The following is a 21,438-nucleotide window of genomic DNA, read 5'->3' as shown; positions in this document are numbered from 1 at the left end:
AGGGGAGCAGGAGAGGGAGATGCAGGTTTCCCACTAAGCAGGGAGCCCGATGTGGGGCTCGATTCCAGGACACTGGGATCATGACCTGAGCTGAAGGCAGATGCTCAACAACTGAGCCACCCAGGCTGAGGAAGAAAGGAAATTAAACCAGAATAAATCAACCAACAAACACAGGGTGAGCCCTCACCAGCAGGTCGTATCTGCCACCAGCTGCCAGGATTTCCGATACAGCCCTCTGCCTGCGTCTGATGACTGCCGCAAACTGGAAGATGACTCCATTGTGCTGCTGTACCTTGTATACCAGGCCCAGATTGATCAAGACCTGTGAAGTGCAAGCCCACGCAAACAGGTCAAGGACACAGCTTTACATCAGTAGCATCAGAGCAATTGGGAAGATGTCTAAGGACAGCCTGCCAGGTGAAGAAACTCTGCTCTCTTCAGGAATCATCCCTTGGCTGGAGATAACTGGCATCATCAGATTCACTGTACTACAGGAAATCACGATGCTTGCAAGGACATTGTGGTTAAAGCCAAAACTGTTACTAGAAATCAGAAGTTCCAAAATGGAGAAAGCAATGTTCTGGGGGAAGAAAATGCGTCCCAGCATTAACTCCAAAACCCCATCTCCCACTGGGCCGGCAGCACTGACCACCCCCCCACCAGGAGAATTCAGCGGTTGCCGAACCTGCAATTTGATGCCAAGTTTCTTCAACAGCCCAACAATCTCTTCTAGGTCTTTTAAGCCATACTTCACCAGTTGGGCAATGCCTGTTTTCTGTTTTATTAATGAATTTATTGCTGGCGTTAGATCCTGCAAATCTCCCTTCTGCTCAATAAATTTGTAGAGTCGACACAGCTGGAAAGCAAGAAGCACATTTAGCTTTGGATCCACGGCAGGGAAGAGCAGGGATTTTCTGCTCAGAGGCCATTTTAACCTTCACTGGGAACCTGACTATGGGTTATCCTTTTCCAGCAATTTCCAGTTAGTACCTCACTGGAGTGCTTTGGGCACCTACTCCCAGTGAATGCTGCCCCCAGCAGAGCAGCCCCTTGTACTAGCTGAAGCGCCATGACGAGATTTCCAAGCCAGTATTGGTCCTCTTTACCCTCCTCATTCTCATCAACCTCTGTTCCTGCAGACACAGAAATGGGGCTCGAGGATAGAGTGGGATGGGCACGCAGAAAGACGAAGTCTGACTGGTTCTAGTTCTACTCAGAAGTAGCCAGAAGTCCCTCTCCTCCCTTCGCTTGAATAATTTCTGTTTGGACGTGTCAGCCCCTTGATCCTTCCCTCCCTCTGGGACTCACACCTCCATCCCAGCTCCTGGCTGCTGCACCCATCGTCTTCCACATGAGGACAATGGCTAGAGACGATCTGTGGGCCCGGCCCAGTCCCTGGCATACAGCAGGGGAAACAGGAAGTAACTATGGTCATTGACCTGAAAGAAATTTCCACTGGAGCTCCCGGGAGTTAAACAAAATTATAGCTATTTTAAGACTATATAAGTATAACCTGGTTCAATGATAAGCTGGCGCATGGAAACAGCTGAATAAAGACTCAGCTTAATTCAATTTAATAATCACACACCACATGTATTTTTTTAAATCCAAAAAGTAATGTCATCTCAGTATCTTTCCTGTATTAAATGGTTTTCTTCTTAAAATTAAAAACTCTTTCTTCTCAAACTTTAACATTAAATTACCCCATTAATAAACTACCAGAAGCACTAGAGTCGTTATCTCCGGATCTGTGTCTTCACCCCATCATCAACAAACTCCAGGTGACTCTGGACAAGTCACGACATCTCTCTGGGCCTGAGATGCCTCATCTGTAAAATCAGAACACTGGGCCAGGCACTGGCTTGCGATATTACTGCTTCCTTTTCTAGTATCTTCAGAGTTTCCATTTTTAAAAAATGACAGCACTAAATGCCTTTATTAGGTGCTAATCCTTGCATCTTTAAGCTATCCAATGTACAACTTTGAAGCAATGCTCATCATCAGATAACCAGAGATTCAACAAAAAGAAGCTGACATTTGAAAATGCAGCTGAGGCAGCTATCATGTACAAGTGTGAAATATATCTGAAATGCGACATTAGTTCAAAGAACCTTCTGGGCTTGAACCTTCAGGTAAGGAATCACCAGACTGGGCAGTTTCTGGAGCAGATTCTTTGTGCTATTTTTACACGGAACTATTTCTGCTCACAGCTATCTGCTATGTAAATGTCTAGAGGATTACGTAAATACTGTGCTTCCTATCAAAATATTTTATCACTGGTCACTTTGGGTACCATTAATATCTCCTCCAATATTTAACATCTTTTAACCTGGCTTAACTTCTAGAACTCCTAGGCTGTGTGATCTGGTTTACCTTCCCTGCCTGACTGCAGGTTGACTGCTCTGGGCTGCAGTCTGTGTGTGCAAGTTTGGTTAGAGAGCCAAGGGTAGACAGATGCTGCACGGATCCCCCCAGGGCTTTTTAAAGGCCAATATGAATTAAGTTGAAAGCAGCCCATGGACTCTTCAGCTGACTCCTTTATGTGCCTTAGCACTGTGCCAGCCACACTGTAGGTGTCCAAAAGAAAGAGTGCCTCTGCCCGGCCCTGTGCAGTCATATTTTAACCTATCCTATACATCCATTTGCTGATCATCACAGGTCATGTAATGGAGTGCCCCAGCAGGGTTAGAGAGGTTGTGGGGAAGTTTTAAAGAAGTAGTTTTCTTATATAAATATTCAGGGAAATGTCAGAAATCTCTGCTGTCTTCTGCTATCTAGTGACTCCGTGAAGTTTGGGTCACCGTGCCCAAGATCAGAGACTAATGTGATGCCTGCTCAGAGAACAGGACAAACTTGTTTATACCACGAGATAGTCCTCACTGCCACTGGGATCAAAGCCAGATTTTAGGAGTGGGAAATGTACCGGAAAAGCAGGAGCTTTAATTCAACTCTGACATGCTGGAAGTTCAGCGGGGGTTGGGTAATGGGGGAAACCCAGATGGATCTGCAGAGTTTGGTGCCTCATCCCAGGCCCCTAGGATCTATTTCAGAAGAGAACAACTAGTACTAGACCCGCTTGCTCAGCAGGTGGCTCTGGAGGGCAGAGCAGCTGGTGATCAAGAAAGAACAGGCTGATGACCCCACGGTGAACAGCAGTGTGGGGAGGCAGGCTTTGAAGCCAGCACTGGGCCCTCTTCCCCTGATCCTCTGAGGCTGCCATGGAACCTATGAACCCTCAAGGGAAACCTGTTTGTAAGGCACTGGGGAGCAGCCCCGCCTCACTGCCTTGGAGATCAGTGTTGTCCAGAGTTTCAGAGAAAGCTGCGATAGCGCCATCACTGGGTACTTACACTATTAGACGACAAAGACAGATTACAAAACTTGGCTTCCATTTCTCTCCTCGTCAGCTTTTCTGTCTACCGTGGAAAAGAAAGGGAACAACAAGAGTCACCAAATTTGGCACTGAATGTAAAGATACGATCTCCAGGCCACTTCCGACAAGTATATACCCTCCATTTTGGAGAAACTGCTCCAAATCATGAAGGATGGATTAATACTGTGACTAAAGAAAATTTTTTTCTTCCAATTCACATAAAACAAACATTTTTTTTTTAAAGATTTTATATTTAAGTAATTTCTACACCCAATGTTGGGACTTGAACCCACAACCCCAAGACCAAGCGTTGTACACTCTACTGACTGTGCCAGTCAGACACATTTTAAGACATGTGTCTTAAAATACAAAAATTCCTGACATAAAGAATTAAAAGGGGGAGGATGCCCTTGCTATTCAGCTAAAACCATTCAGTGAGGCAATCTAGAACTGGACAGGTTGAACCAGGGGGTTTCTGTCTGGATGGCGAGGAAGTAATGGATTCATGTCCTTCTACCAAAAGCCACGTGCTGACAGCCTCTGAGCACTTTGTCCCACGCCAGCAGATAGGCTTTGGCTGCGAGGTATGAGCAAGGATTACGTGATGCCCCTGTGCATAATCCCTGGGGTTCCTGCCAACGTCTGATGGACACAGTGTGTCTGCTACTGCCGAGCAGAAGCTGCACTTCGGGGAGAAAAGCACCATGAAGAAACAGTAAAACTGGGGCCCTTGATGTGCATCTGCCAGAGGAGAAAGAAGCTATTTCGGCTTTTTGAGGTCCAGAAAACAGTAGGCCTGGGGTGCCTCGGTGGGTTGGTCAGTTAAGTGTTTGCCTTCAGCTCAGGTCATGTTCCTGGGGTCCTGGGATCGAGTCCTGCATCAGGCTCCCTGCTCAGTGGGGAGCTTGCTTCTCCCTCTCTGTCTGCTGCTCCCCCTGCTTATGCTCACTCTCATGTGCTAAGTAAATAAATAAAATCTTTAAAAAATGGGGCACCTAGGTGGCTCAGTGGGTTAAGCCTCTGCATTTGGCTTGGGTCATGGTCTCAGTGTCCTGGGATGGAGCCCTGCATCAGGCTGTCCGCTCAGCAGGGAGCCTCCTTCCCCCTCTCTCTCTGCCTGCCTCTCTGTCTACTTGTGATCTCTATCAAATAAATAAATAAAATCTTTTAAAAAAATCTTAAAAAAAGGAGAACAGTAAGCCAGCAGACTTCCACTATCTGTTCTGCCTTAATCATAGACCATTTGGCACTATAGGTGATTGAACCTCCTGGATGCCCCTTATTTATTATAAACACAATATTTAACATGAAAAGAAATCAGGAAAGATACATATTCACCTTCATCCCAGCACCATAACACTACTGAAAATTTTCAGTGGTTCCCCTCCAGGCTCTGTGCACTTACCGCAGAGGACCTGTACACATACTGGAGAGCAGGGAGTACTACGACGAGGCTCAGTTAGGAAGAGTAACCGAAGGGCTGCTGCCCAGCACCACAGGGAACAGGAGCTAATGGAGGCTCCAACCGGGGTCCAAACCACTCTCTCCCGATTCCACCGAAAAGCCCAATGACAACATCTATAAATGACTTTATGCATAAGCACAGGTGGACTGGAAGAATTAAGGGGAGGACCTAAGCCCTTTATTCTCAATACAATCACTCCCTCCAATTGGCTTCTTTTTTTACTTTAGAGAAATGAGGGAAGGAGATAAAACCCCCAATTCAGTTCTATGGTGACATCACTAAGAAAACACTTATGAACTATTATCATTCTTCAATATCAAGTGAAAGTAATTAAACGCTTACCACAGCATCATACAGAATAACATAGACTTGACTGAGTTTATCTTCTGGGATTCCACAGTGTAAGAGGATTGCTTTCAATAACATGGTATGGTTCAAGTAAATACTATAATTTTTTTCCTAGGATACAACAGAGAAATTAATTAGTTTCATCGTAAAAACAGTATAGCACCAAAGCTGGCATCTTATCACGCACTTACCATCCAGGCAGGCGATTGTGGCAGGACTGAATTTTGGCATATTGCCTTCTAGTTTTTTTTCATAAGCATTCCTTTTACATTGTCATAATCAAACACTATAGAATATAATCAAACCTTTCTTTTTTATTTTATTTATTTATTTATTTTTTTTCTAAGATTTTATTTATTTATTTGACAGAGAGAAATCACAAGTAGACGGAGAGGCAGGCAGAGAGAGAGAGAGAGAGAGGAGGAAGCAGGCTCCCTGCCAAGCAGAGAGCCCGATGCGGGACTCGATCCCAGGACCCTGAGATCATGACCTGAGCCGAAGGCAGCGGCTTAACCCACTGAGCCACCCAGGCGCCCCCAAACCTTTCTTTTTAAAAAAAAGATTATTTATTTGTCAGAGAGACCACAAGCAGGGGGAACAGCAGGCAGAGGGAGAAGCAGGCTCCCTGCTAAGCAGAGAGCCCGATGTGGGACTCAATCCAAGGACTCTGAGATCAGGACCTGAGCCGAAGGCAGAGGCTTAACTGAATGAGCCACCCAGGCACTCCTCAAACCCTTTATTATATGTATCTAAACCACTCTGGTGTCCAGCTGTGGTGAAAACCTGAACGAGTTCACACAGATAACAGCAAGGGAGCGGAGCTGGTTCATCAGTTACTGCTGTTGACGATGGGCCGGAGGGACGACTGGCTAATGGGCAAGCATTCAGACTAGTGAGCAGAGCGCTGGGCTGGGTGCAGTGGGCTCTGCCCTCAGCAAGCATGTGTCGTCTCCCCTCGACGGCGGTGAGGGCAGAGGGGCAGGCTCCTGGGGCAGATGGGGTGCCCACGTTGGCTGGGAAGGCAGCCTTTCTAGAGGAGGAACCCTGTGAGAGGCACGGCAGTGGAGGGCATGGACCCAGAGGCAAGGGCTGAGGAAAGCCAGTCGCTAGAAGCGACACCAGATGCCGGCTCGACGGAAAGTGAAGTTGGGGAGCTGAGAGCCAGGGCAGAGAGTGGGAGGGGTCCACAGAGGGTGCTGAACAAGATGGACGTGCTAAAAGCGTTCTAGGAATCTTAGCTAATTTCTTGCACTGTGGAAGAACGGGCAGTGCAGCAACACCCTTCCCCCAGAACAGATGAAAACAAAACCCACTCCTGTCAAGGCAGAGGCGAGAGCCTGACAGAAACCTCCAAGTAACGTCATCAAACTCTTCTCCATTATCCTAGCAAAATGTGGCCTGCTGCTAGTACCAAGTCGGGGGGCAGTTCTGTTGTGGTCACGCCCCCCACCCCTCCCCAGGTCAAGGACTCTAGCAGGGTAACCTCGGAACATCAGACCCTGGAAAGTAACCTGAAGCGCCGGGAACTCCTGGATGATCTCACAGATCGTGTAGATGACTTCGGCAGTGGGCAGAGAGCTGTTGGCGGCAGACGTGACGATATCGAATGCACATTCCAGAAGCTCTTTGGGATGAAATCGGTCTAACTTGCGAGGCCTGAACACACGCTCTATGCAGTACCTGGAGAGAGAAACCCAAAAACCCAGGTCACTGCTTCCTGGAATCATAAACGTGTAAGAGGCTACTGAACAAGAGAAAAGAAACAAAAGAAAATGAATCAGTGGTGTGAGCAAGAGACCTTAAAGACAGATTTAGCTGCCAATTCCTCAGGGTCTGGGGGGCGGGGGGAGAGGCAGCCACTATTAAATAATGGGGCTTCATTTTTTTTTTTTTAATGTTTGAAATAGAGATGAAATTGCATACAAGAAATAATTTTACCTGTAGTGCTCGCTCTCTACACAGGGACACACCTTAGGACTATTAATTAACTGTCACTGGCAGCTGAGAAGAGAAAGGACAGGAAGAGCTCTGACTTCGCTCTAAGAAAGGCCCTTTTAAGGAGGGTGCCTTGTTGGGGTGCCTGGGTGGCTCAGCGGGTTAAAGCCTCTGCCTTCGGCCCAGGTCATGATCCCAGGACCCTGGGATCGAGCCCCGCATCGGGCTCTCTGCTCAGTGCAGAGCCTGCTTCTCTCTCTCTCTCTCTGCCTGCCTCTCTGCCTACTTGTGTTCTCTATCAAATAAATAAATAAAATATTTTAAAAAAAAAAAAAAAGGAGGGTGCCTTGTTGACAACAATACAGCTTCCATTTATGAAGCTCTCGCTGCTAGACCGCTGAGGGATCTAAACGTAGAGAATTCTCCGCTGCTAAGCGCCCACAGGTCCAGGGCGCGCCGCACGCACACCTGCTGGGTTCACTTCGTTTTCTCTACAGGTGGCTTTTGTTCAGTACCTGTGGAGGCAGGCTTTACACGGAGACGGCTGGCCATTTGTCCCTCTAATTAAGTTTTAAAAGGGGCCATCCGTGATCAAAAAGAGCCCTCAGTTTTTGTCCAGCAACCACTTGCAAAATAATTAGTTCTGTTGGTTGGGAACGTTAGAAGGCAGAGAACAGACCAAAGGGGCTTCAGGGAACCTACCTAACAGCTGCATGTCCACTAAAGGGAAGGCTATGAGTCTCTGTCACCCCTGAGAGGGGGACTGCGGCTGGGCATCAGGACTGTTGTTCCAAACTCACTACTTTAAACCCAAAATTCAAACCCCAAATGATAAAACATCCTTCCTTGGTTTCTCTCCCACATCCACTAGATGAAACACCCCGAGTTTCGTACCGTTTCAAATTCAATATATTATTTCTTGCCACGTATCTTGCAAAAGGAATCTGCAACACAAAGTTTCAAAGGTCAACCTCAAAATGTGCCAACAACCTCTCCTTTGGGTTTTTTAATTAACAGCTTTGTTGAGCTAGAACTCACAGAGCATAGTACCTTGTACTTTTACAAGGTACAACTCTGTGGTACCTTGGAAATTCACAGAGTAGTGGATGGCTTGCCATTTGTGGGCCCTGAAACGTTCCTGAGGTGGTCAGTCAGCAGCCGACCCCACTGCTGGGAGCGCCGCTGACCTTACTTACTATGGCATTTCTTGGGATTTTAAATTTGAGAAAAATTTGCTTCTAATTAAATGTGCTCTGTCCAGTTTTATTATGCCAAGTTAAAATCAGTGCCAGTTATCTGGTTAACTGTAACTCTTCTCTCCCTTTATCTATTTTTGTCCACCCCCCCACCCCACCCCACCTCCTTACCGGGTTGTTCTTTGTATTTAAGAGTCTGGGTTTTTTTGTTTTCCAGATTCCAAACAGAAGTGAAATCCTACAGTAGTTATCTTTCTCAGATTTACTGTATTTAGTATAATACCCTCTAGCTCCACCCATGTTGTTGCAAATAGCAAGATTTCATTCTTTTTTTGGCTGAATAATACTGCACTGTATGTATATACCACATCTTCACTCATTCATCTATCAAAGGATACTTGGACTGTTTCCCCACCTTGGCTACTGTAAATAATGTAATTATGTAAATAGCTGAAATGTCTTTTCAAGTGTCATTTATGATAATCCAATCCAAATGCATCTTCTCGCTTGTGGTGACTTCCCGGATTTCCCACTATCTTCTAGCCACCCACTAATAATAACCACAATTTATGAAATTGTCAGATTATCTAGCATCATACCATTAATGATGGATCAAATTCTGAAAGTGTACTTTTTATTTGGGGGGAATGGCTATTAGCTCGGAAAGCAAGCGGGTATTTAAAAATCCGCGCTTTAGGGCTGCCTGGGTGGCTCAGAAGGCTGAGCATCCGACTCTTGACTTCAGCTCAGCTCACGTCAGGTCATGAGATCCAGGCCTGTGGGCATCGGGCTCAGTGCTCAGCAGGAGTCTGCCTGAGATGATCTCCCCACTCCCTTGCGCTCTCTGCTCCACCCTTCCATTAGTGCTCTCTCTCTCTCCAATAAATGTATCTTAAAAATACCTGCACTTCAATCTAATGTCTAAAGAATAAACAGCCAGTTTTAAGTATAGCAACTTAAATACTTTTATCAATCCAATGGGTGAAGTTGAGATACCTTTTCTTTGACCTTCTTTATTATGCATGAGGCTGAACATCGCTTCAGGAGTTTATCAGCCCTGTGCATTCTCTCTCTGAGAACTGCCTGGTTATACCCTTTGCTGATCTCTCCACATGTCAGTGTTTTCTGTACATGAGAGGAATGAAGCTCATGTCTGTCTCATGCATGGACAGGGCTGCAGATGGGCTCACTGGTAGGCCACACTATGCGAGCGGATAACCCGCATCAGAGCGCTGCCGTCAAAAGGAACCCTGTGGATCAGAAGCAGGCCAGCACAAGCAGAATTCAGCACACCTCATTAGCAGAGGCACTTGCTGTCAGAAGAATTTAATTGTTCTCTGCATTAACACGTTAGGAAGTCAGTGAAAATCTAGCCAGGAGGTAAAGAAAACAACTGTGTTCGTCTGTCTTGAGTCAGCCAGATCAAGTCGTGGCGGTCACTCGGCAGAGCTCAATAATGGGGCACAGATGTGGCATTGGCAATGCAGGGGGCCAGTTTCTAGGGTCATAAGCACCTGTGCTATGAGGAAGGTGGATGTATACAAGGTCAGATATTCACTAAATTCCAGTGATGCTCTCACCCTAGTAACTCCCTCAACGATGTGTCTCCTAAGGGCGCCTGCATGGCTCAGTGGGTTACGCCTCTGCCTTTGGCTCAAATCATGATCTCAGGGTTCTGGGATAGAGCTCCACATTGGGTTTTCTGCTCATCAGGGAGCCTGTGTCTCCCCCTCTCCCCCGCCTGCCTCTCTGCCTACTTGTGATCGTTCTCTCTGTCAAATAAATACATAAAATCTTTTAAAAATCCCCCAAAACCAAAAAACCAATGTGTCTCCTAAAGTTGATATTTAGTATATAAGCCCAGGGGAAAAACTGATGGCTAAGGTAATCCATCCGTGGCCAGACCCAGCATCTGGCCTGCCCGGGGTGCTCCCAGACTCACCCGCAGGTCGAAAGGAAGCATCACCAGCATTCCGCTGTGGTCCACGAATAAGGCAGCTTCATTGTGTTCGTATATTTGCCTATTCTGTGGAAGCAGCAGTGGGGTACACAACTGGACAGCTCCTACACCAAGTCAGAAAAAAATAACTGAGCATCCAGTTATTACATAGAATCCACCATTCCTAGAAGGCAACTGAAAATGAACACAGATCCGATGGTGAAGTCATCTGCTACTGGCCGCTGAAATCACGAGCAAGCAGTCTTCAGCTCTGACTCCACTAATGGATGGCTCATCTGAGGTCAAGTCTGTTAACCAGTCTCATTTCTGTCTCCACAACCCGACTGTATTTTAGTAGCAAGGCTCTAATATTCCAATCATAATACTCAAAATGGTTCTCCTCAACAAGCTGAGTGTTAAAAATATGCTTAAGGGGTGCCTGGGTGGTTCAGTCAATTAAGCTTCTGCCTTCGGCTCACGTCATCATCATCCCAGGGTCCTGGGATCAACCCCCCACATCAGGCTCCTTACTCCATGGGGTGCCTGCTTCTCCCACTCCCTTTCTGCCCCCTCCCTTGCCCCTGCTCTGACAAATAAATAAACTCTTATAAAGAAATAAAGGTAAAATATCGTTGCAGCCAAATCTATTAAGAGTACTTTTTAATGATGAAACAAAACACTTTTTAAGATGGCTATGATTTTTTTTAAAAAGGACATACCATGTCTTTTAAAAACACGGACGATGGTGTCACACACGTGTTGCTGTATCTTGGATGTTCGGATTGAGAAGCTCTAAAATATGACCAATTAACATGTCATCAAAGCCAAATCGAAGGGATCCCCTAAAACATGCATCTGTAGCTTGCAGTAAGCATCACATTACTTACTCCCAAGACCTTAAAGGAGAGTTAAAGGAGAGGTCCGCAGTGAGTCCCTCTTAGAATAGGTGTAGGGAGAGAAGACAATGGCACATCCTGCAGGACATCCCACCTGAGGAAGGGGACCTAAAGCTCCAAGCCCAGACTTTTTACCATGGTGATGTATGCCATTCAGGGAGAGCTTGTCAATATGCACATTCTCCCCCAAGCCTTCCCAGGGATACTGTGGAGCAACCAACCAGCTGATGGCATTAGGCCTCTGCTCACATACTAAGGTGATCCATGAGTACGGGGGTGAGGGGGGGTGGGTTTGAAAGTTACATGGCATTTACAAATTTTGTAAAGACCTCTCTTTTCCATTTTCCATTTGTTTCTTAGTATACGAAGGAAGGAATACCATTTCACTTGAAGAAATTTAGAAAACAAGAGACAAGTACAAAGACATAAATTAAAGTCACCTAAAATCCTGTAAGGATCTTTCTACTATCGCCAGCCAGCAAAAACTGGTTTGGTCCTTGAGAACTCTCCTGATCTTGCACAAATCGTACCACCACCTTCTCCACTACTCTTTTAAAATTACATCATTATTTTAAGCACATGGAAACACACAAGGAATAGGACAAATACCTGTCATTCACCCATCTTTTCCAAATTTTAACAATTTGCTATATTGTTTCAGACTGCTTTTGTTTGAAAAGAAAAAAAAAGAAAGAAGGAAGGAAAGAAGGAAGAGGAGGAAAAAAGAAAAAAGGAAGAAAAAGTTGCAGGCTGCTAAACCTGGGTATGCCTCAAAAACCATCTGGGTGCTTTTAAACAGAGACCCTCGGAGAGCCTCTCACACCTGGACATTTCAGGTCATTAGATCAGAGGAGGGCCTGAGTGTCGGAATGGTCCAAAGGCTTCCCAGGTGGACCTCCAGGGGCAGCCAGCTTTGGGAACTACTGACCAGATGGTCTGAATCTCAGCCAGTTTGATGGTTTCAGCTCTGGGCAGCAGGGCCAGGGCTTGGTCTCCAAAAGCACAGCTCCTTAAACTCTTAGGTGGATGGAGAAGGGGGTGGGTTGGGAACGCCTTAGAGTTACATGATTAGAATCATGGCTCTGGGGGTGCCTGGCTGGCTCAGTCGGCTGAGTGTGGGCCTTCCGCTCAGGTCATGGTCTCCAGGTCCTAGGATCCAGCCCTGCATTGGGCTTCCTGCTAGTAGGGGGTCTGCTTCTCTCTTCCCTCTGCCCCTTCCCACCACTTGCTCTCTCTTTCTCTGTCTCAAATAATTAAAATCTTTTTTTTTTAATTAAAAATAAAAATAAAAATAAAATCATGGCTCTTCCCAGCATAATGCATACGGCACACATTCTGCATACATGGACCTCAGATACACGTTGGAGGCATTAAAGGACTCCTGACTTGACCCTTCTGTGAACAGAGCCGCGCCCTCTCCTGAGGTGTAAGCCCACCTTTGGCATGTTGCTGTCATAGGTGTAGTCGATGGCTGGGGAGATGCGTTGAGAGAAGATGTGGGCCATCATGGTGCGGTAGGCCTTCCCATCCACGTTGGCTAGGGTGTGGTGCAGAACTTCGTGTAGCTCCGACTCCTCCATCTGGGGTGGGGGCAGCAGCTCGCTCTTGAGCAGTTCTGTGGCTGTAGGCCGCTTGGCGGGATCGTGGTTCAATAGCCAGGAGATGACCGATTTCTGGAATGAAAGCCAGGCACGCTGGTGACCCGACGTGACAGATGACACTCCGGAATTCTGAGAAACTGGTGGCTGGCTCCAGCCAAAGAAGAGATACCACACTTCTTGCACAAAGTTGGTGCATTTTAATTAGTACTTCTGAAATCTCTGCATCGGTCATTTCTCCCTCCCCATATTTCACTATGGCCACACAGCAGTGCAACACTGTAATAGTAGTGTTTCTTAAAAGGCAGAGATGCTGGGGTACCGGCGTGGCTCAGTCAGTTGAGTGTCTTGACTCCTGATCAGGTCATGATCTCGGAGTCATGGGATCGAGCCCCCGTCAGGCTCCATGCTCAGTGGAGAGAGTCGTCTCTCTCCCTGTATTCCTCCTCCCCCGCCTCATGAGCTCTCTCTCTCTCTCAAATCAATAAATATATGACAGCTGCCCTTTTTATATCTTACTGTTATAAACAACTAAAAAAACCCTCAACTCAATAACTACATATAGGCAGAATTTGGCCTTATAAACACACAAAATACTGTTTCAAAAAAAGGTGCCGGAACATAAAACAATTACCTCTAGATGACTAATTTTAGTAAAAATCATAATGCATAGTAGCTGATGGCATCTTGTTTTAATTTTTTCTTCTCCATTATGCTATTTGAATTAATACCACTCCCTGGAAGTGCCTTGATTTATGTTTCTCATTTACCATGGCTTCATAACCCCTAATCTTGAAACGTCTCTTCATGTGTCCTTAACTCTCTCGTTTACAGTAAGGACTTACAAAGAGAGGAATACCTAGGATCAGAAACATCTCAACTTTTAGACGAATCTTATTAAGTATTTTCTAATTATGTATTTTTAATACACGTTCTCCTAGTGGGCCTCCCAACGCCTACCTCTGTCTTCAGCTAAAATGAACACACATGCAAAGAAAGGAACTGACAAGATACAACTTTTGTGAAAAGCTGTATTAAATTAAAACTAGTAAAAATGATACCCTATTCGGCAATAAAGACCCTGTTCCACTACTCCATTTTTGTTGTAGGGCAGCAATTGTGTTATATTCAGTACAGAGCACCTTCTACTCTGCCTCCTTGCAGATAAAAAGCAACAACTGTGATGTGGGGGGTAGAAGGGGCTATGGTCCATGGACCAAGTTGTTCCAGCTCAAACACACTGAGTGCACATCTATGAGAGGCCAGCGTCGTCCAGAGAAATGGTTTATATGGTTGCTCTTGCGTCTGTAGTTTAATAAAACAGACCCCACAGCTGCCAACATGTGGGAATGCTGAGGAAGACCGCCCTTGTCACAGGGAGAGACTCTGAAATGAACACTTACTTGTGACATTCGAAAACACAGGAAACGACTCCATACAAATCAGCGGTAACAGCTAACTCAAGAAGCAGAAACGTAACACAGTGTATTGTCCAGTAGTCCCTCACTAATAGGACAGTCGAGGCAGAACAGGTCCCTTTCACCATCAATAAACGTCATGTTAAATACTACTAAATCATAGGATGCCCGTGCTGACATAAATAAAGGGCACTTAATCCTTTTATTTGACAGGTGATGAAAGTTAAAGTCTTGATAAGTTTAGTGACTCATCCAACCAGATATATCACCCATAAGCAAGAAATCGCAAACTAATGTCATGCTCTAGCTAGGTTTCTGTCCTCAACATTAATGATTTAAATAAGGTAGTATGCCTTGATTATAATTCAGAAAAGTCAGTTTCTCAACACCCAAAGAACAAAGAATCCAATCAAGAAATGGGCAGAAGACATGAACAGGCATTTCTGCAAAGAGACATCCAGATGCCCAAGAGACACATAAGAAAGTGTTCAACATCACTCAGCATCAGGGAAATACAGATCAAAACCACAGTGAGATACCACCTCACACCAGTCAGAATGGCTAAAATTAATCAGTCAGGAAACGAAAGGTGCTAGCAAGGATGCAGAGAAAGGGGAACCCTCCTATACTGTTGGTGGGAATGCAAGCTGGTGCAGTCACTCTGGGAAACACCATGGAGGTTCCTCAAGATGTTAAGAATAGAGCTACCCTACAACCCAGCAACTACACTACTACGTATTTACCCCAAGATACAAATGTAGTGATCCGAAGGGGCACGTGCCCCCTGAATGTTTATACCAGCAATGTCCACAATAGCCAAACTATGGAAAGAACCTACATGTCCATCAACAGATGAATGGATAAAGAAGATATGATATATATATATATATATAAAACAAAATATTATGTAGCCATCCAAAAACCCCCAGAAATCTTGCCATTTGCAATGATGTGGATGGAACTAGAGGCTATTATGCTAAGCAAAATAAGTCAATCAGAGAAAGACAATTATCGTATGATCTCACTGATACAATGAATCTGAGAAACAAGACAGAGGATCATAAGGGAAGGGAGGGAAAAATGAAACAAGATGAAACCAGAGAGGGAGACAAATAAGAGACTCTCAATCTCAGGAAACAAACTGAGGATGGCTGACAGGTGGGGGGTTAAGGGAGAGGGTGGCTGGGTGATGGCCACTGGGAGGGTACGTGCTATGGTGAGAGCTGTGAATTGTTTAAGACTGATGAATCACAGGCCTGTACTCCTGAAACAAATAATACATTATATGTTAGTAAAAAAAGTACATTGTCTGTATACTAAAATAAATAAATAAATAAATAAATATAAAGGAAAGAAAGAAAAGTTAGTTTCAGGAATAAACTTCTATATGCCCAGAGTATCAACCACAGAAGGCTTCACCATGACAAACTGTCAAGCCTGAAGAAGCAACGCACACCAAAGGCACAAGACACAAATCCACTGATCATTGTTCATTCCAATCAGCTGGGTGCCACAGATCCCTGACATGAGTTACAGACACGCACACTCAGATATTTCTAGTACGGAGAAGAAAGTGTTTTACTTTAAAATACTGATAATACCAGGAGCGCCTGGGTGGCTCAGTGGGTTAAAGCCTCTGCCTTCGGCTCAGGTCATGATCCCAGGGTCCTGGGATTGAGCCCCGCATCGGGCTCTCTGCTCAGCAGGGAGCCTGCTTCCCCCTCTCTCTCGCCTGCTTCACTGCCTGCTTGTGATCTCTGTCAAATAAATAGATAAAATCTTAAAAAAAAAAAAATACTGTTAACATCAGACTGTCCAGTTTCCCCTTTACAATCTGAGCTACTTTAACTACAAAATGGAACAAGATTATAGTTTTAAATTGGATTTTTCTTTTCTTAAAAAGTCCCAAGCTCTTTCTTTTCTTTTCTTAAAAAGTTCCAAAGTTTCTCTAAAATAATGAAATCTAAAAGCATTCTTTTTTTCCAGTAGCTAAGCCAAGGTTCCAAGCAGCACTTCAAAAACACAATGAACCACGCAGAAGAACCCTGGAGTTTGCTTATTTTCTGTGCCAGTCCCTGGCATTTTTTTTGGTGTGTTTCAAGTCTAATAACATTTTAAGCATTTCATCTTTTGATATTTTTTCCCAAACTGTTCTCAGGGCACAAGACAATGAGTGGCAGAAGATGACTAATCGAAAAAGAAGAAAAACAGTAATTAAAATCCAAGAGTGAAGACACTGTAATGAAAGCATTGGAGAAAATTACCTGCTTTGTATGCTCTCCATCATCGAAGTCTTCTGGAAACTTAGGCGAAGTGGGCTGAAAGAATACAATATTCAAATCAGCACATGCTTGGCAAGCTGCCACAGTGAAAACATTTATTTCCCAGAGGTAAGAAAATCAAGGACAGAAATGAAAACAAGTTAAGACTCAGAGTGATACCTTCTTGAAACCCAACACCCATTGTTCCAAGTACATACATGTTATTTTCATACAAGCTTGACCCCAATGACTGCCTAGGAGACAGAAAGCATCTCAGCTGAGGACAAAGTATTTTAAGATCCAATGGTTTCAGAGGAAGACAAAGTAGCTTTAGTAAACACACAGAGGAAAAGAAGCCAAAAAACCCCCCACCAGAGCACCAACAAAGAGCAAAAGAAAAACATTAATCCTGAAACCTCTACTTGCTGAAAAGCTCTCACCTTCCTGGTCAATAAGATCTCAATCAGAACATTAACTTGCCAGTTTGTTTTTTTGTTTTGTTTGTTTGTTTGTTGTTACAGTTTAGATACTCTTGAAATGAGGGAACAAACATGAATTTTAGACTAAAGAAAGGTACTTCATCCAGGATATAATCTTTTAAGAGCATTCCAAGCCAAGGCAAGGACATGGTAATCACTTCATTTATCTCCAAACTTTGTGAACACCACAGTCCATGCTGTACTGGGTATAAAAGAATTCAACAGTTTTCAAAAATATCTAGAGCAGCATCTTCAGTGACGGTGTAGAGGACTGTAGCTCAGGAAAATGGAAGGCTCTTCGCATCTCTGGCTCATGCATCACAAGTCTCCATCACCCTCACCCAAACCTTTTTCTCCACTTTCATCCTAGTGCCCTTTCCAGTGGGCATCCTTGGCCTCACGTGCTTTTAGTTTGGGCAATAACTGAGGCAAGGATTAATCCCAAGAGCATAGAGGGAGGTTTCACTGGGGGAATAAAAAAGTCAAGGGGTTGTTATCTTCCTCAGACCCTTTTTAACTTCTGGCCATGGGGGTACTGTTAAGGCAAACCACTAGGTCAACTCAGTTGGAACCTTTAATTTCTAGAACTAAATATCCATTATTCTTATAACCTATTTCCACTGTTGCAACTATACTGATACGTGCAAAGTTTTGGGATCGCTCCTTTGTTTTAAAACCAAGGTGGGGGTGGCACACCTGGGTGGCACAGTTAAGTATCCGGCTCTTGATTTCGGCTCAGGTTGTGATCTCAGGGTCCTGAGATCGAACCCCACATTGGGCTCTGCACCGCACATGGAGAGTCTCTCTCTCTCTCCCTTTGCTCGTCCCTGCACTTGCTCGGGCAGGTACTCCTTCTCTAAAATGAATAAATAAAATCTTACAAAAAAAAAATAGAACTATAGGTAATAGTAAGACTGACTCTTTCATATTACAAATACCAGAAAAATATCCTGCATTAAGTTCTGGTGTCCACGCTAAGATCTTGGTTGCTCAAAATTGAGGCGTTAAAATATCTGATACGTACATCTCTGAGTTGGTTGAGGACAAAGATCCTTTCTGAGGCCGTGACCATGGGGTGATAGGACATCTCAAAGAAGATAATTCCCAGGCTGAAGAGATCCACTTTCTAGGGAGAAGAAACTGTATTTAGACAGCCTTGAATATGTCATTTATCAGGGAATTACAGGACAAGCACTATTAGCTGGGGAAAAAAGTCTGCCTAAGGGAAAAATAGGCCATACTAGGAAAAAACTTGATTTCTTCTTTAAAAAAAAAAAAAAAAAAGAAATAGATCTAGAGTACTGATAAAATATTTGGTATGATGTCCCAACACTCTCCTTGAAAACTCATGGTCACTGGTTTAGCTATATACAGACATAGAAAATCACTGGCCAAACAATGAGAGTAATCACTAAAGGACAACTGCGATCTGTCAAAGGAATCTGCTTTGCTTTGCACCTTTACAAACCATCCCAATAGTGGAACACAGACCAAAATCTGCAGTTGACAGCAAAGGTCAGCTACTGACTGCAGAGCCCCATCAATGAAGACAGAATAATGGCACCACAGAAAGATGACGTGACTAATCCTAACAGAATATGGAAATGCAACTAAAAAAGAAGTGGGGCGAGTCAGCGCAGAAGGTCAGGCGGGGAGCTGCCGATTGGAGGACCATCTGCAGAAGGCAGTGTGGCAGCCAGCACGGTCCTCCCGAGGGGCAGGCTGTTCACAGCAAACTGCTCACAGGCACACACGCCACATTCAGGGGCGACTCTGGCATGAATCTGGACTCAAGGATTAGGAGGACAGACTAATTATCACCAAGTGACCTCCCAAGTTTTAAATGCTGTAGCATTTCCTACACATTGGTTGTAGAAAATGTGAACATCCAGAAGAGCACCAAGAAAAACAGCACTCACTCATCATCCCACTGCTCCAGTATATTTCCTACTCATATCAGAGAGCTGCCCCCTTCACGTTTTTTAAAAATAAACACAATAGGGTCACTTGGGTGGCTCAGTGGGTTAAGCCTCTGCCTTCGGCTCAGGTTATGATCTCAGGGTCCTGGGATCAAGCCCCGCATCAGGTTTCCAGATCGGCAGGGAGCTTGCTTCTCCCCTCTCTCTTTCTCTGCCTGCCTCTCTGCCTACCTACAATCTCTCTGTCAAATAAATAAATAAAATCTTTAAACACACACACACACTCTATAAAACTAGAACCATACATTTTGTAATTTTTATTCCCTTAAGAGAGCATGAATATTTTCCAGCTAGTGTATTATTTTTCCAAACCAGGCTTCTAAAACATGATTTTAATGACATATTGTATTCAATTATACAGAAGTCCTGTAATTTATTTAGCCATTCATTTTTAAACACCAGTTTTTTTTTCCACTGTTCTAAATAATGCTGTGACAATCCCCTTTTATATCCATCTTTTTGGATGTTGTTGTTTCCTCTGGGTAGATTTCAAGAAGGGTAATTGCTGGGACAAAGGGTGGAAAGAGCCTCTTGCATTTCATTACATGTGGCAAACTGAACTCTGGAGAGGCTGCACTAAGGGAGTCTGCGCCATGCCACAGCCCCGCTGGGTATTTGGCTATCTGTATAGAATTCCACTGTCACTGCCTGGTGCTCCTTATCAGAATGGAAACCCAGGTTTGGGGTTCACTGTAAGCTTGAAAATATGCTCTGATGTGAATTGCCTGCCCAATATATTTTTGAAATTTTGCTCTACACTCACCCTAAGGGATCCCATCCAGCTGCATGGCTTTAAATCCCATGAGGATGACTCTTGCATTTATACCTGATTCCAACCTTTCCACTGAACTCAAGTCCCGAGTCTTCAATAACCTACTGAACATCTATAAGTAGATCTCTCATCAGGCATTTCCAAATTAACATGACCCCCAAACAGAATTTTGCTGCTGTCCTCTCCTGTCTCTCCCATCTTGGACAACTAGCCCGCCCCCAACTGCTCCAGCAGAAACCTGGGCACTGTCCTATCACCCTACCTTATCTCCACCCAACCTCCCCTTGACCACGTGTCTTATTTGAGCACACTTCTCCCCACAGCAGCCGCCACCACTCGGTTCCAGCTAGCAGCCACCCAACCTGACTTCTGCAAAGCCTCCAGCAGCAGCTGGAGTGAACTCTCTTGCTCAAGACCCTGCAGTGGCTCCCTGTGCACACCCCTTTTTCAAGGCCAAGCTGGCTCTACATCATTTGACCTTGATCTTCCTTTCCAGCTTCATGCCTTTCTCCCCCAGCGCTCACCAGGCTGTATCTGCATGGATGTTCTTTTTGATGGTCTCCAATGGGCAAGCCAGTGCTGGCTCGGTTTTCTCCTTATGCATGCTATTTCTTTTGCTTACCCTTTTTTCCTCTCAGCTCCCAACTTCATGTGGCTTGTCCCTTCTCTATCCTTAAAGCCATCCTCTTGGGGAAGCCTTCTCTGGTCAGTTTATCTGGACATGATGCCCCCCTACTGCTCTCTGGAGTCGATTTCTTTTCTTAACCATTTGTGATTATTTTATGTTTTCACCTATTTATTGTCTGTTTCATCCACCAAAGGCTAAGCTCTTCCAGGGCTGGAATAAGACACCTGTCTTATCAGTCAGCTGTCCTGTTCTCTGTATTTCTGGGGCCCAGCTTAGGACGAGGTTAGTGAAAATCCTTTCTGGATGGATGGACAGTAAGGTCCTTAGCAGCAACAGTGCCAGCTTAAGGGGAGTCATCAACTCGACATACATGTGGATATGTCGTATAAATGAATGAACGAATGTTCCCATTGCAGCGGCAATTAACACCAAACGCTATGATCTCGATCACGATGTTCTTCCTACGATCTTACCCTTGAGACCTCCCCTTCGCCCCAGAAACCTTCCCCTTTACCTGGTTGTACGTGGGTCTACTGCTTCCTTGGATCTCTGGGCTTACATATAAAGCAGTACCAACCATTCCAGTCAGATGGCCTGCATGGAAAAAGACAAAGTGAAACTTTTCTAATAAGAGGACTAAGGAGGTAAGACAAATTTTTATTTAAAAGAAAAAAGGAGGAGAGGGAGCTTCTTAGGAATGAGGCATGATCTGTTAACTCTTCACTGCCTTCAGAGGAAGGCGAAGTACACACTTCACCGAGGGTTTAACCAGAAGTCACGTATGGCCACAGACTCTGTTCCACATGGGAGGTCTCTGCTCTTGCAGAGGGGTGGTGCAGAGAGAAGACCCCAGACATCCCAGGTCATGAGGTAACCTCACATTAGCTTGTGGGGTCAAAGTGTAACCGTCTACCCATGACAGCCAATTATCTAACTAAAGCTCTAATTTAGTTAAGATAGTGAAGAGGGAAAAAAATAACTGAAGCATGCTCACGGTTTTGTCAATTTAATGAGTAATTGTAATTTGCTTTAGAATAAAATCTTTATGGATGAAAAACAGGTTTCAGATTAAGAAACCTGTATTGTATGGCATATTAAAAATTTTCTAAGAGAGCAGATCTTATGGTGAGTGTTCTTACCACAAAATTTAA

The 21,438-nt window shown here is 44.7% G+C and overlaps 2 protein-coding genes across 6 annotated transcripts in view; one reads left to right on the top strand and one right to left on the bottom strand.

Moving 5' to 3' along the window:
• Window positions 1-16,356, top strand: part of SRP14 (signal recognition particle 14) — a 51,457-nt gene extending 35,101 nt beyond the window's left edge. Inside the window, exon 6 of the mRNA XM_059372499.1 lies at window positions 16,327-16,356. Within this exon, the coding sequence (XP_059228482.1) occupies window positions 16,327-16,341 (15 nt within the window). The 3' untranslated portion in view covers window positions 16,342-16,356. The remainder of the gene's footprint in view (window positions 1-16,326) is intronic.
• The window catches only part of EIF2AK4 (eukaryotic translation initiation factor 2 alpha kinase 4), a 108,685-nt gene that overhangs the window by 23,476 nt on the left and 63,771 nt on the right, over window positions 1-21,438 (bottom strand). For all 5 annotated transcript variants that reach the window (XM_059372494.1, XM_059372491.1, XM_059372493.1 and 2 more), the window contains 12 exons: window positions 20,802-20,881; window positions 17,933-18,034; window positions 16,433-16,486; window positions 12,589-12,825; window positions 10,976-11,048; window positions 10,260-10,381; window positions 8,016-8,065; window positions 6,698-6,866; window positions 5,181-5,297; window positions 3,351-3,416; window positions 686-856; window positions 188-322 (listed from right to left, as the gene is read on the bottom strand). In XM_059372494.1, the coding sequence (XP_059228477.1) occupies window positions 188-322; window positions 686-856; window positions 3,351-3,416; window positions 5,181-5,297; window positions 6,698-6,866; window positions 8,016-8,065; window positions 10,260-10,381; window positions 10,976-11,048; window positions 12,589-12,825; window positions 16,433-16,486; window positions 17,933-18,034; window positions 20,802-20,881 (1,376 nt within the window). The remainder of the gene's footprint in view (window positions 1-187; window positions 323-685; window positions 857-3,350; window positions 3,417-5,180; window positions 5,298-6,697; window positions 6,867-8,015; window positions 8,066-10,259; window positions 10,382-10,975; window positions 11,049-12,588; window positions 12,826-16,432; window positions 16,487-17,932; window positions 18,035-20,801; window positions 20,882-21,438) is intronic.

This window comes from Mustela nigripes, chromosome 13 (assembly GCF_022355385.1).
Source record: "Mustela nigripes isolate SB6536 chromosome 13, MUSNIG.SB6536, whole genome shotgun sequence".
NCBI lineage: Eukaryota > Metazoa > Chordata > Mammalia > Carnivora > Mustelidae > Mustela > Mustela nigripes.
Note: the sequence above shows the minus strand (reverse complement) of the source record. Positions and strands in the feature narration are given on the sequence as shown.